The 13,742-nt window shown below is 43.0% G+C and overlaps 1 protein-coding gene across 1 annotated transcript in view; it reads left to right on the top strand.

The window, feature by feature from the left end:
- Positions 1–621: 621 nt before the first annotated feature.
- DEPDC1B (DEP domain containing 1B) overlaps positions 622–13,742 on the top strand; it is a 104,326-nt gene continuing 91,205 nt past the window's right edge. Inside the window, exons 1-2 of the mRNA XM_020907875.2 lie at positions 622–712; positions 7,500–7,765. Coding sequence (XP_020763534.1) covers positions 665–712; positions 7,500–7,765 — 314 coding nt within the window. The 5' untranslated portion in view covers positions 622–664. The remainder of the gene's footprint in view (positions 713–7,499; positions 7,766–13,742) is intronic.

Raw genomic sequence — 13,742 nt, 5'->3', positions numbered from 1 at the left:
CATCAAGTCCTAGGGGGGAAATTCTGAGGAACAAAAAACACCTCACAGCCCTGTGGCACAGGACTGAAAATTTCAGTCAGAGTCAAAAAAACAAAGAACTCAAGTTCCAGGGAAAGAGGACGCTACCAAAAGAACAACACAGGAACCTGAACGGGGCTCTTCTCCAGCTCTTTATTGTTCTTTCACGCTGTCGAAACTCCCTGTGGCCAAGCGCTCTTATCTAGTTTTCACACGTCCCTCCGCTTGAAGAGGCAGTCCACTCGCTTCCTTTCACTACCCACTTCTCCCAATCTTAGCCGCAACCGCTAGGTTCAACCGCGCACTTGAAAGGGTGCACAGGGCTTTGTCTATCCAGCCCAGCCGGGTTTCGGTCTCTGAAATACACAGGTTCAAAGCGACCCCTCTGCGTGCGCGCAGGTTGGGCAGGCGTGGGCACGAACTGGAACCGAGTTGGTTTCAAGATTGGGGTTCGCTCCGCCGCCGGCGGTTCGGGAGGAGCCGCCCGCCGGCCCCTCCTTCGGGCTCCGACAGCCCCGCCCCGCAGTTCCCGTCACGTGCCGCCGCGCCGCCCAATCAGCGCCTGCAGCGCGTGGGCTCGGGATTCAAACTGCGGCGCCTGGGACTCTCGGGGATCGGCGCTGGTCGCCGCCGGGGCGTGCGGGCCATGGAGCACCGCATCGTGGGGCCCGGGCCATACCGGGCCACCAGGCTGGTGAGTGTGCGTGCGGGGGTCTGGGCGAAGCGAGCCCCCGGCCTGCGGGCCTACCGCGGACTCGTCAGTACTCGCTTCTCGAGAGCTAGTCTGACCGAGTTCTGGAGGCGGGGCGTGTTTCCTCTTGTGAGGCCAAATTCTAGATGATGCTTAAAGAAAGGCTAGCCCGGCCGCGGGCCCAGCCCATCGAGGGTGGGCGCAGCTTGGATCCCGAGACGGTGGCTGGGTTCTCGCCACTGAACGGCGACTCCGGGTTTAAAGCGCCCGGAAGAGCACGACGGCACCCTCCTCCCTTTTCCTGATCCTCCGGAACCCTACGCCCCCCGCCGGGAGAGGATGGTCCAGTCAGTCCGTCACTTTCGGGCCACCCGCCGCCCGTTACGGGCAGGGCGTGTCCATCCTGAGTGTCGCTTGTGGTGACACTTGAGGTTCTTTGCAACGGTACCCTAAACAGAGGTGGATCTCTCTGGCCACGTTTCCGGCTCCTGATGTTTCTTTTTCTATCAGCACCCACTTAAATGAAGGGGAAGGGTGGGCCCGGGCGGATAGTTTGAAAGTCTTTTCGGCTTCCCCGGTGGCTCAGACGGTAAAGCGTCTGCCTGCTATGCGGGAGGCCCGGGTTCGATCCCTGGGCTGGAAAGATCCCCTGGAGAAGGAAATAGCAACCCACTCCAGTACTCTTGCCTGGAATAATCCCATGGACGGAGGCGCCTGGTGGGCTCCAGTCCTTGCGGTCTCAAAGAGTCGAACACGACTGAGCGACTTCACTTTCTTTCAGACCCCAATGGTCCAGGGTGCTGCCCTTTTTTCCTGGGAGAAGAGCATTGATAATCACAGTTCTGAGGCTTACTTGATTTCTTTGTGACCTGAAGCAAGTGATTATAGCGATTTCATAATGGAATAAATGGAGATAATTTGGTAATATCCAGGGTCGGTTTTAGACGACTTTTTATGAAAGCTTAAAGGTGGTTTGGGAGGAAGAGACTGCACTCCTTGGACTGTCACCACTTCTGGCCACAGCTAACTTGAGAATTAGGCTCATTGTTCCTTGCACCCCTAATGGATATCCAGGAAAAAATAACAGGATGGAAGAAGTTATTGCCCTCATTTTTGCAAACAATCCACTTCAGACACCCATAATGATTTTTTTTAATTTATTAATTTTTAAATTAAGGATAATTGCTTTACAGAATTTTACTGTTTTCTATCAAACATCAATATGAATCAGCCATAGGTATACATATGACCCATAATGATTTATTCATTAAAAAAATTCATATAAATTTAGGTTTTCCTTTGGGGTAGTCTCTAAGAGGTATGGATGCTGGTGGCAGGGACAGCACTATTTTAAAATAATGTTTTCTTATCAAGTTGCATGTCACGGTGCCTCTACCACTTGAAACCATCTGGGGTCAAGGCTATTGGTTGGTCCATCTTTAGGGATGAGATACAGATTGTGCTTTATCAGGGACATTCAAAAATTTGACTCTCTTTGGGACTGCCTTGGCTGTCCCGTGGTTAAGAGATTTCCTTCCAATGCAGGGGCTGTGGGTTTGCTCCCTGGTCAGGGAGCTAAGAGCGCACATGCCTTAGGCACCCCCCATGCTCCCCCCCCAAAAAAAGGAAAAAGAACAACACCCTACACCCTACAAACAAAAAACAAAGTGGAATCAACACTGTGACAAATTCAATAAAGACTTTAAAAATGGCCCACATCAAAAAAAATCTTAAAAAAACAAAAAAAGCAAAAAAGCTTACTGTCCTTTGTGGAGGTAAAGTAATATTCTCCTACTGCAGAAAGAGAAGAGGACAACAGTGGATGAGATGGTTGAATGGCATCATGGACTCAATGGACATGAACTTGGGCAGACTCCCAGAGATGGTGAGGGACAGGGAAGCCTGGTGTGCTGCAGTCCATGTGACTTGGCGACTGAACAACAACTGCCAATTTATTCACTACACAGGGGAAACAGAGACGCTGGATCTTGGGGCGGCTTGTTCTCATTCTTCTAGCTTTAGACTAAAAAAATAAATTACACGATAATTGAAACTTTTTAAATCTCTTATTCACAGAATTGTATGAAGCAACTCTATAGATGCAGCCTGCCTATGTGAAAGACATTCTTGATTCTGAGTCACATTAAAGTGTTATCAAAAGAATTTATGAAGAAAAGTACTCTGTTCTTCAGAAGTTTTAAGTTCCCAAGAAATGATTTTCAAGTCACATTTAGCCAAGACTGATCAAGTTAAATAGGAAACGAAATTATGTGAATAATTGATGAAAACACCTCAGTTTCACCAGAATTTGCTAAGTATCAATCAGTTCTTGATTTTATTCTCTTTGAGAATCTTGAACTTAAACTCAGATTTTTGAAAACACAGAAAGCGATAGGCTTTTTTTTTTTAAAGTGAGAATTCCTGATTTATTGGCGATCTCTGTAGTCATTACAGGTACTTTCCCCCCACTGTAAAATCTCTAAGTGTTTCTCTGAGTATAATTCAGTTGTGCTTACAGCTTCTATCAGTTAAATCAGTTAGCGCTCTTTCTCTGCCTCAGCTCTGTTTACCTCCCTGGTTCCCAGTTTACCATTTCCGTCTTCTCCCACCGTTACGCTCAACCTAATCTTCAGAAAAGCTTGGGAAAAACCTAGTGGTACACAATGAGCTGGCCTTTGCTTCCTCCTTTCATGGCTCGCTATACTTTCTCAAACCATGTACAGCTCCATTTTCTAAGGTACCAAAGTCTTATCTGAAAATAACATTTTATGGACTAGGTAAATTTCTATGCCCCAAATCAAATGACAGACTCTGTAAGTCAATTCATGGTGAATATGGAAGCTAATTAGCAACTTATTCATCTTCACTGAAATAACTTTCATTTTTGTAATCCACGTATTAAATAGTTCTGTAAACATTAGTTAACAAGAAATGATGAGAAAGAAAATTGATTTTTCTGAAAACAGCATAAGTCTACCAGTCCTTTCTTTGAACTTAATTCTGAGTTGTATGTATCTTCTGATGTAACAGGTGAACTTTAAAAGACTTACAGGTGTCATTGAATCTGAGAGTTTGAATCGACTCTAAAGATTCCAGTTCTCTCATTTTGTTGTTTAGTTGCAAAGTCGTGTCCAACTCTTGGCGACCCCATAGACTGCAACACGCTGGGCTCCCTTGTCCTTCTCTGTCTCCTGGAGTTGAATGCAATATTGTTCTTTACAGCATTGGACTTTACTTTCACCGTCAAACACATCCACAGCTGAGCATCGTTTCTGCTTTGGCCCAGCACTTTCATTCTTTCTAGGGCTATTAGTAATTGTGCCCTGCCTTTCCCCAGGGGGACCTGGGAGAGTGCCTCTTCTGGTATCATATCTTTTGTCTTTTTTTGTACTGTTCATGGGGTTCTTGTGGCAAGAATATGGTAGTGATTTGCCATCCCATCCTCCAGGGGACCACGTTTTGTCAGAACTCTTCACTTTGACCTGTCTGTCTTAGATGGCCTTGCACAGCAGGGCTGATAGGTTCATTGAGTAATGTAAGCCCTTTCGCTACAACAAGGGGCATGTGTGATCTGTGATCTGTGAAGGGGACTCTCCTTTTATTGAGGCCTAAAGTGGTGAACTGACATGGTCAAGTTCACACTGCCAGTGTGTGGCAAGTACACCTTTATCTAGCACTTGTTACACCTTTATCTAGCACTTGTTTGTCTCTGAAGTCCCTGGCCAGTGCTGTATTATAGCACCACTATCATATTTTTGATACTAATAAGTAAAGAAATGGAATAATGTTCAAGAGAAAAAGATAGGAAGCACATTTCAATACTCAGAAAACTGAGATCATGGCATCCAGTCCCATCACTTCATGGCAAATAGATGGGGAAACAGTGAAAACAGTGTGAGACTTTATTTTCTTGGGCTCCAGAATCATTGCAGATGGTGACTGCAGCCATGAAATTAAAAGACACTTGCTTGCTCCTTGGAAGAAAAGCTATGACCAACCTAGAGAGCATATTAAAAAGCAGAGACATTACTTTGCCAACAAAGGTCCATCTAGTCAAAGCTATGGTTTTTCCAGTAGTCATGTATGGATGTGAGAGTTGGACTATAAAGAAAGCTGAGCACCGCAGAATTGATGCTTTTGAACTGTGGTGTTGGAGGAGACTCTTGAGAGTCCCTGCAAGGAGATCAAACCAGTCAGTCCTAAAGAAAATCAGTCCTGAATATTCATTGGAAGGGCTGATGCTAAAGCTGAATCTCCAATACTTTGGCCACCTGATGCAAAGAACTGATTCACTGGAAAAGACCCTGTTTCTGGGAAAGATCGGAGAAGGCAATGACACCCCACTCCAGTTCTCTTGCCTGGAAAATCCCTTGGACGGAGGGGCCTGGTGGGCTGCAGTCCATGGGGTCGCTAAGAGTCGGACATGACTGAGCAACTTCACTTTCACTTTTCACTTTCAAGCATTGGAGAAGGAAATGGCAACCCACTACAGTGTTCTTGCCTGGAGAGTCCGAGGGATGGTGGAGCCTGGTGGGCTGCAGTCTATGGGGTCGCACAGAGTTGGACACGACTGAAGTGACTTAGCTGCAGCAGCTGGTCAAGATTGAAGGTGAGAGGAGAAGAGGACGACAGGATGAGATGGTTGGACGGCATCACCGACTTGATGGACAGGAGTTTGAGTAAGCTCTGGGAGTTGGTGACGGACAGGGAAGCTTGGCGTGCTGTAGTCCATGGAGTCATAAAGAATTTGACACGACTGAGCGACTGAACTGACTCATTTCAACACTCAGTGTTGTGTTTTGTAATTTGACTTGTGTTGTGAAGCAAAAACAGTTATCAATTACATTTTATCTATGTTATTCATCTATGTTACTGCATGTAGCAATAATTTGTTTATTCTCATTACTTTTTCTGTTGCATGAATTTGTTTATTCTTACGTTAATGGACATTTGAGTTGTTTTTAATCTATTAAGTAAGAATAGTGCTATTTTGAACAGTGTGGCTTTTGGTTAACATACTTTTTTTTTTTTTGGTTAACATACTTCTGCTGCATATATATACACACTTAAGAATGTAATTTCTGGGTTATACTGTGTGCATATTATTTCTGGTTGCTCCATGTTCCGATTGGCACCTAGTATTGCCCGTCTTTTTCATTTTAGTCTTTCTGTAGGCATGTATATTATTGCATTGGGGATTTATTTGCATTTCACTGCTAACTTATGAGATAGAACATCTCTGCATAACTAGGGTAAATTTGGAGATTCTTTTATGTCAAGTGCCTGTTCAAGTGTTTTTTTCATTTTTCTATTGAATGCCCTTTCTTGAGTTGAATTTTTCATTTTGTCTTAGAAATTCTGGTTATATGTTATCTTACTCTACAGATTGCATTGTTTTTGTGTGTGGTTTTAAGAATTAAAAAAAAGTTTAAATCTGGACCAACTTAATTTGAAGCATGGCTTATCGTAGTGTCAAATGAAGTAGAAAGATTGATATACAGCGGGCTTAAAGATGTTTGAATTTGGCCAGGAGGAAGACATGATTGAGGATCAGAGTAGAATTAAATTGCATGAAGTTAGGAGGTGGTTTAATAAAAACAGGAAAAGGGAAAGACCAGTTAGGTGTTTGCGTGTTGAGTGCCTGCTGTGTTTGCTGTGCCCTGTGCTGCACGTCCAGGGAGCGTTCTTGAATAGACCGACCTGGGCCCTTGACGCGCCTGGTGGTGTGTACTCAGGGACGGTTACTGTGCTTGAGAGAGGCTGGCTATCAAAGGGAGAAGAGAAATGGACCACAGGTGCAGAGGTGATGGGCAGCGGAGTGTATGAAGAGAAACGCAGAAGAGGCGAAAACGAGGTTACAGTGTTGGGCAAAATAAAAAGAATATGTTAAGGTCAGGACTATCGTTGAAAGAAAAAGGAAGAACTGATTTCAGTAGGAAGGTAGGTAAAAAATAAGGTTCAGAGTTTGTAGATTAATAGACTTGAAAGAGGAGCGTGAAAGAAGAGAGAATGGTAGTAAGAATAAGACTGAGTTTTCGGAACTTGTAGGACTGGCGGGATGACAAGGGTCCTAAGGAAATGGAGTAATTATGTAGGAAGAACATCACATGTGAACATTTCATTTAATTTTGGGATGGCTGATAATGGCGCGAAATCTCGATTAAAACTTTTTTTTTTCTTTTTAAAATTTGGCTGCATCATGTGGCATGTGGAATCTTAGTTCCCTGACCAGGGATCAAACCCTTGGCCCCTGTATTGGAAGCTTGGAGTCCTAACCTCTGGACTGCCAGGGAAATCGCTAGAATTTTTTCTTTAGTGTTTTTTTTATAGGGTAGTATTCTGCAGAATTTTTAAACATTCTTTGACACCAGGCACTATATTTTATGTATCTTTTTTCCTCTCCCCATACAATGTGTCATGTAATAATCAGTAAGTACTTGCTGAATGAGGTAGTTATATTAAATGTAGGACTCCAAGTATTGAATTATGGCCTCAGTTTTTACTATTAGTTTTGTTCATGTATTTCTCATTAACATAAAAATCCATTAAGTTCACATCAAGGACAACCTGATGACAACATTTCCAGTAAATATTTATTGAATGAATAAATGTACTTGTTTATAAGGTTACTTTAGCATTTAAAGGTCGTAAATAGAAAAAAAAAACTTCGACTGCTTCTGTTATTAAGGCAGTCTTTTAAATGGAAAAACTGCATTCATTGTCCTAATATTTAGGATGCAGCAACATTTTAAAAAATTCACTAAATGCTTTCCTCCATTTTTGCCTCAAGTGGAATGAAACAGTTGAACTTTTTCGCGCCAAGATGCCATTACGGAAACATCGCTGTCGTTTCAAAAGTTACGAGCATTGCTTCACAGCGACTGAAGCTGTGGATTGGCTACACGAGCTGCTGAGGCGCAGCCAAAACTTTGGCCCCGAAGTGACCCGCAAACAAACGGTCCAGCTGCTTAAAAAATTCCTGAAGAACCACGTTATTGAAGACATCAAGGGAAAATGGGGCCAGGAAGACTTCGAGGACAACCGTCACTTGTACAGGTAAGGGCATGTCAGCCCTGACGGGGAAGAGCATGGGGAGCACACGTGGATCTGGTCAGTCTGATGAAATTCCTCCTGTGAGAGAACTTGCCTTGTCCCTGGCAGGGGTGCTTGCACTTGTGATTTGTTGGGTGGAGAACTGCATCTGTCGCTATGAGAGAACTGATTGTGCTTGTTCTTGGCTTCATAGAGCACCCATAAGTAGTCTTTCGTTGCAGTGGCTTCAGTAATGGAACCTTTTCATGCCTTCCATAACCTGGAAGGATGGGTATAGTAGAGTGCCTCTCCTGGGGAATCTGAAAGGGTGAAACAGTAGCTCTGGCTTGCACCTTTCTGAGCAACGTGAGGGTGTGTGTTCAGGGTTTCGTGGCAGAGGTGTCTGATCTCCAAGCAGAGCTCAGGCTGATCATGAAGAATTGTGCTGGAACTCCCCCATGTCTCAGATTAACTCTGCAGCGCATGGCTGCTTCCCCCCGCATTTCAGTGCTCCTCTGTGATTGCTTACTTACTATGCGATAATCTGAGGGCAAGGACGTCCCTCTGTTGACACTGCCCTTCTCATCGCACGCTAGGCTGGTTTATTCCTGGAAGTGGAGAGGGCCTGCCTGAGACTCAGGGAATGAGGGAATACTTAAAGAGGAATGAAAAGAGGAGTCGTTGAGTTATCTACAGAGAGGGCTACCAGAGCACCAAGAACCTGTGAGGGATTAAAGGAAGAAATGAAGGTGGTGAGCCCTTAATATCTGCTGTCTTTGACTCCAACAGAAGAATAAGGAGTGCTCTTGCAGCACGTTCAGCGGGGCACTTGGGGGCCACTGGGCCACCTGGCCTTGAGCAGAGAGGGCGTGACTGTTCCCTGCCGGAGTCACGTCTTCAGTTCCTTTGGGGACTAGCTGCCGAGGAAAGGCTGCCGAGCGAGTGGAGATGGTCACCAGCACTCAGGCTAACTCCCAGCAGTGGTGTGTGTTTAGGCTCTGACTTCCTCATGGAATTTCACCAGCAGTCTCCCCTTCTAGGCATCAGGATTGTCAGCTGGGCAGTTAGTTGTCTCTCCGCTTGGCAGTTATCTCTGGCTTGCTGATCCAACTTTTAATTAGAATCTTGGGTGATATTAGCCTGTTCTGAGACCATAGTGCCTCTTAGTATCAGGCAGTGGAGACTCTAGCCCTGGTTCCACATGACACACTTCATTGGGAATGCTTAAGTGATTGTTTCTCTTGGGAAGCTATAATTGCTTGTACCCCATCAAGAGTTAACTCACACTTCTAGAAGATTGTCTGGAGGAGTAACTTGAAGTCTGTTTTATTGTGACCTTAGATTGGGTACCAGCCATTGAGTCCCATGAGGCTTTCAGAGATGCCAGGTGAGTAAAACAGAAGCCTGTTCTAGGAGCCAGCCCTCCCCCAGCAGTGACTGTCAGAGCATGTTTCACCTCAATATGAAGACTTAATCATTTGTCCTTTAAAAAATAAAATGCCTTGAGTTGAGAGCTCACTCAGGAGTGTAGAGGCACCTGTTGGCACGAGGCAGCTTCCAGGACTGAGTGTACAGCTCTTGATGATATGCTGACTTGCCAGTGCCCCAGGGAGGATTGGGGACAGGCTGGCCTCCCTGCTCAGTGTCCACCTGCTCCTTGTGGTCGAATAGTACCACTGCCAAATCGTAATGAGAGCCCATGAGGGACATTAGGAGCTCGAGGCATATTAGATTTGAAAAATAGGTGAAGAATCTATAGGATAAATTCCTACAATGCTTTTAAATATCAAGCTTTATGGAGGAGGGGCCTCTATAAGTAGTGTTCTTAAAAGGAACTAGCATTGTGGAGCACCTGTGATGGGCCAGAGTCACTGCACAGTCATCATTTACCTCGGCACCTGCAGATGTCTCTTATCTAATTTTAAAAATAAGGAAATTAATGAGACCAAAGGTACCAACTTGTCCACAGTCACTCAGGTGGTAGTAAAAGAGAATTTGAACCGAGGGCTCTGTGTCTGAGGCCTGTGTTCTTGTGTTGTGCTTGACTTCCTCCATTTCCACCGCATGAGGTTGACTAGCTTGTTAACTAATTTAAGTACCGAATGAGAAAACACAGAATAGTAAATAAGAAATAGTTGGTGTAGTCAACATGTGTTCATATATTCACAGAATTCTAGGAATGTGTTAAGTACTGTGTAATACATATTGAATGATCAGCTGTCTTCTCAAATAGAGGAGGTAAGGTAAATATAATCAGCTGAAATACTTATGTAAATGTAGGGGATGGGTGGTTGCCTGGGTCTGGGTTACAGAAAGCAACATGAAATATAAAGACAGAGTATTTTTTAAAGGCAGAAATTACACACACACACAGGAGAATTTTATAAGAGAAATGATGAGTTATGTTTTTACTTTGTAGTGTATTAAGTCTTATTTCTAGTTTAAAAAATGTATTTATTGTGTGATTGCATTCACATGTGTTAACTATGATTTTATTTTTCAAGAATCTAAGAGTTAAGTATAGAAAATAGGAAATAGTGAATTTTTGTGTGTAAAAAAGGAGAATAAGATCCGAATATGAGAATGTCCCTAACAATCAAAGATGTTGCAGAGAAAGGTCCAGAGCTATTTACTGAACCACTTCTTTGCTGTTAGTAACACTGATGACTAGAAAGAGTGGCTAGATTTGCTACCAGTGAAGACAATTACATCATAGTCATCGGGGTCATCATAGGGTCATCATCATCCAGCCAGACAGATGCTATCATCTGTGTCTAACCAAGCTTTGTGGCCCTCGACTTCAGATGAAGAGAAACCTGCACTACCTTGTATTTTTATGAGAAATTTCAGTTTATGTAGCAGTTTCACTTTATGATCTCATTTGATCTTCATGACAACCCTGTGAAGTAGATGGAGTGGATATTCCATCCTCAGAGAACCAGACACTTGGCTGTTTGAAACATCTAAACAGAACACCAGGAAATTCCATGCCGATCCCTGAATTACCCATTTATGTATGTGAACAGATGGTTACGTGAGATTATTTGAACCTAATGCCAACAAAGTTCCGTCTAGTCAAAGCTATGGTTTTCCAGCAGTCAGGTATGGATGTGAGAGTTGGACCATAAAGAAGGCTGAGCACCAAAGAATTGATGCTTTTGAACTGTGGTGTTGGAGAAGATTCTTGAGAGTCCTTCGGACTGCAGGGAGATCAAACCTGTCATTACTAAAGGATATCAGTCCTGAATATTCATTGAAAGGACCGATACTGAAGCTCCAATACTTTGGCCACCTGGCCAGAACTGACTCCTTAGAAAAGACCCTGATGCTGGGAAAGATTGAAGGCAGGAGGAGAAGGGGATGACAGAGAATGAGATGGTTGGATGGCATAACCGACTTGATGGACATAAGTTTGAGCAAGCTCCAGGAGATGGTGATGGACAGGGAAGCCTGGCATGCTGCAGTCCATGGGGTCGCAAAGAGTCAGACAGGATTGAGCAACTGAACTGAATGTAGTGGGTTATATAAAAATAGAAGTGTATACTGTGATCATTGCTTGTTTTGCACTATTTAATAAGGAGAGCATTTGGTCTGTTTGAGATTTTTAGTGGGATAGGTCCTTTGATCTGGAGCCTCCACCTGCCCCTTGCCCTGCTCTCATTACCAGTGCTAGCTCTGGGATGCAGTTGTAACTGGATGGTGCTCACAGTTTACAGAGAGGAATTCACTAGTTCCCGTGTAGTGTGTGTGAGCTAATGTGTTGTTTAGTTGCTAAGTCATGTCTGACTCTTTGTGACCCCATGGTCTATAGCCCACCAGGCTTCTCTGTCCATGGGATTTCCCAGGCAAGAATACTGGAGTGGGTTGCCGTTTCCTTCAGGGGATCTGCCTGACCCAGGGATTGAACCCTTGTCTCCTGCATTGGCAGGCAGTTCTTTACCGCAGAGCTACCAGGGAAGCTCTGATCTAATGTGTAGGGAACCATTTTCTTTTTATTCTTCTTATTCCTGTTCCTTTTTTTTTGTCCCTGTGTTTCTGTCTCTTTATGTGTATCATCTCACGTTCCCAATTCTTCCCCCTTTTCTTTTTGTTCTACTTAGTTTCTCCTTTTCTTTCTGTCTTTTCCCTTATGTTTGGTTTTTTTTTTTTTCTGGCTTATTTCCAACATATGTATTTTAATTTGAACCTAAAATTTGTTATGTAGATTTTATCAGCTTTCTTGAATGTAAGTTTCACAGTTCTTAATTTAAAAAATAGGAATCCTGCTATGTAGTATCAAGACTTACCCTATAAACCACAGTAATGAAGACTGGTATTGGTGAAGGGGTACATGGATGCTTGGATCAGTGGAACAGAATCGAGTCCAGAAACACACTTATGAATATGGCCAATTGACTTTTTTTTTTAATCTTTTTTTTTTCATTTATTTTTATTAGTTGGAGGCTAGGGAGGGGGGGATCGGGATGGGGAATACATGTAAATCCATGGCTGATTCATGTCAGTGTATGACAAAAACCACTAAAATATTGTAAGTAATTAGCCAATTGACTTTTGATGAAGATGTAAAAACTCCTTTAAATAAAGAGATCAGTCTTTTTGGTAAATGACGTTGGAACAATTGGAAGGCAACTGTGCTTACCACTATACCACTGGCAGTCATAACGTTGGAAAAATTAAACATCTGTTCATCTACATGCAAAAAATGAAGCTCCACCTAAACCTCATTTTTTTATACAAAAATTCATTCAAAGTGAATTGTAGATTTCAGTGTTAAACTATGAAAATTTTAGAAAAACAGGAGAAAATCTTTGTACCGAAGGGTTAGACAAGGAGCTTTTAGACATGACATCAAACGCATGATTTATAAAAGAAAAAACATGATAAATTGGATTTCATCAAAATTAAAAACTTTTGCTGTGTGAAAGACGCTAGTGAGAGGATGAGAAGACTAGCGAATATTGGGGAGAAAATATGTGTAAACCACATATAAGTGGACTAATATCAAGAATATAGAAAAATTTGCAAAACTCAACTGTGAAAAAACAACTCACTTCAGCCCCTCGGGGCTGGACCTTGCCTCCGTTCTGTTCTCCTAGTTGCCCCAGGACCTTGAGTTGTGACCTTGCATGCCTTGCATTGTGGGGTTTGGCCTGGCATGGGGGAGTTGATCCCCCTCTTCATATTTATTGGAGCAGGAGGGACTGGAGCAGCACTGTATGTCACACGCCTGGCATTGTTTAATCCTGATGTCAGTTGGGACAGAAAGAATAACCCAGAACCCTGGAACAAACTAGGTCCTAATGATCAGTACAAGTTCTACTCTGTGAATGTAGATTACAGCAAGCTGAAGAAAGAAGGTCCAGACTTCTAAATGAAATATTTCACTTAAAGCTGCTTAGAATGAAGGTCTTCCAGAAGCCATCCGTACAGTTTTCCACTTAACCAGGAAATATTTCCCCTCTAAATGCACGGAATCATGTTGGTGTATTGGGGTTTACACTGATGAATAAATAGTCTGAAACTTGAAAAAAAAAAAAAAGAAAAAACAACTCAAAATAGATTTGAAAGGACACTTCATCATTAGCACTAGGGAAATGCAAATTAAAACCCTGGTGAGATACTTCTATATATCTAGTAGAATGGCTAAAATAAGAATACTGATAATGCCAGAATCTAGTGGGTGCAGAGCAATTGGAAATCTCATCCATTAATGGTGGGAAGCCTAGGTTGGTAAACACTTTGAAAAACAAAGTCACTTTGGAAAACAATTTTTCAGTCTCAAATTAAACATGTATTACTTACATATGACTCCATATTCTGCTCCAGAGCATTTACCCTAGAGAAATGAAAACTTATGTTCACACAAAAACTTTCATGTGAATGTTTATAGCTGCTCCGTTAACTCAACTGTTCCTCCATGGGTGAATGGATAAACACTGAACATCTGTATGGAATGCTGCTATGTATATTGGGTGCAGTAGGGGGTGTGACTATACAGTCA

This window comes from Odocoileus virginianus, chromosome 14 (genome assembly GCF_023699985.2).
Source record: "Odocoileus virginianus isolate 20LAN1187 ecotype Illinois chromosome 14, Ovbor_1.2, whole genome shotgun sequence".
In the NCBI taxonomy this organism is placed as follows: domain Eukaryota; kingdom Metazoa; phylum Chordata; class Mammalia; order Artiodactyla; family Cervidae; genus Odocoileus; species Odocoileus virginianus.
This window is presented reverse-complemented; position numbering and strand designations above follow the sequence as displayed.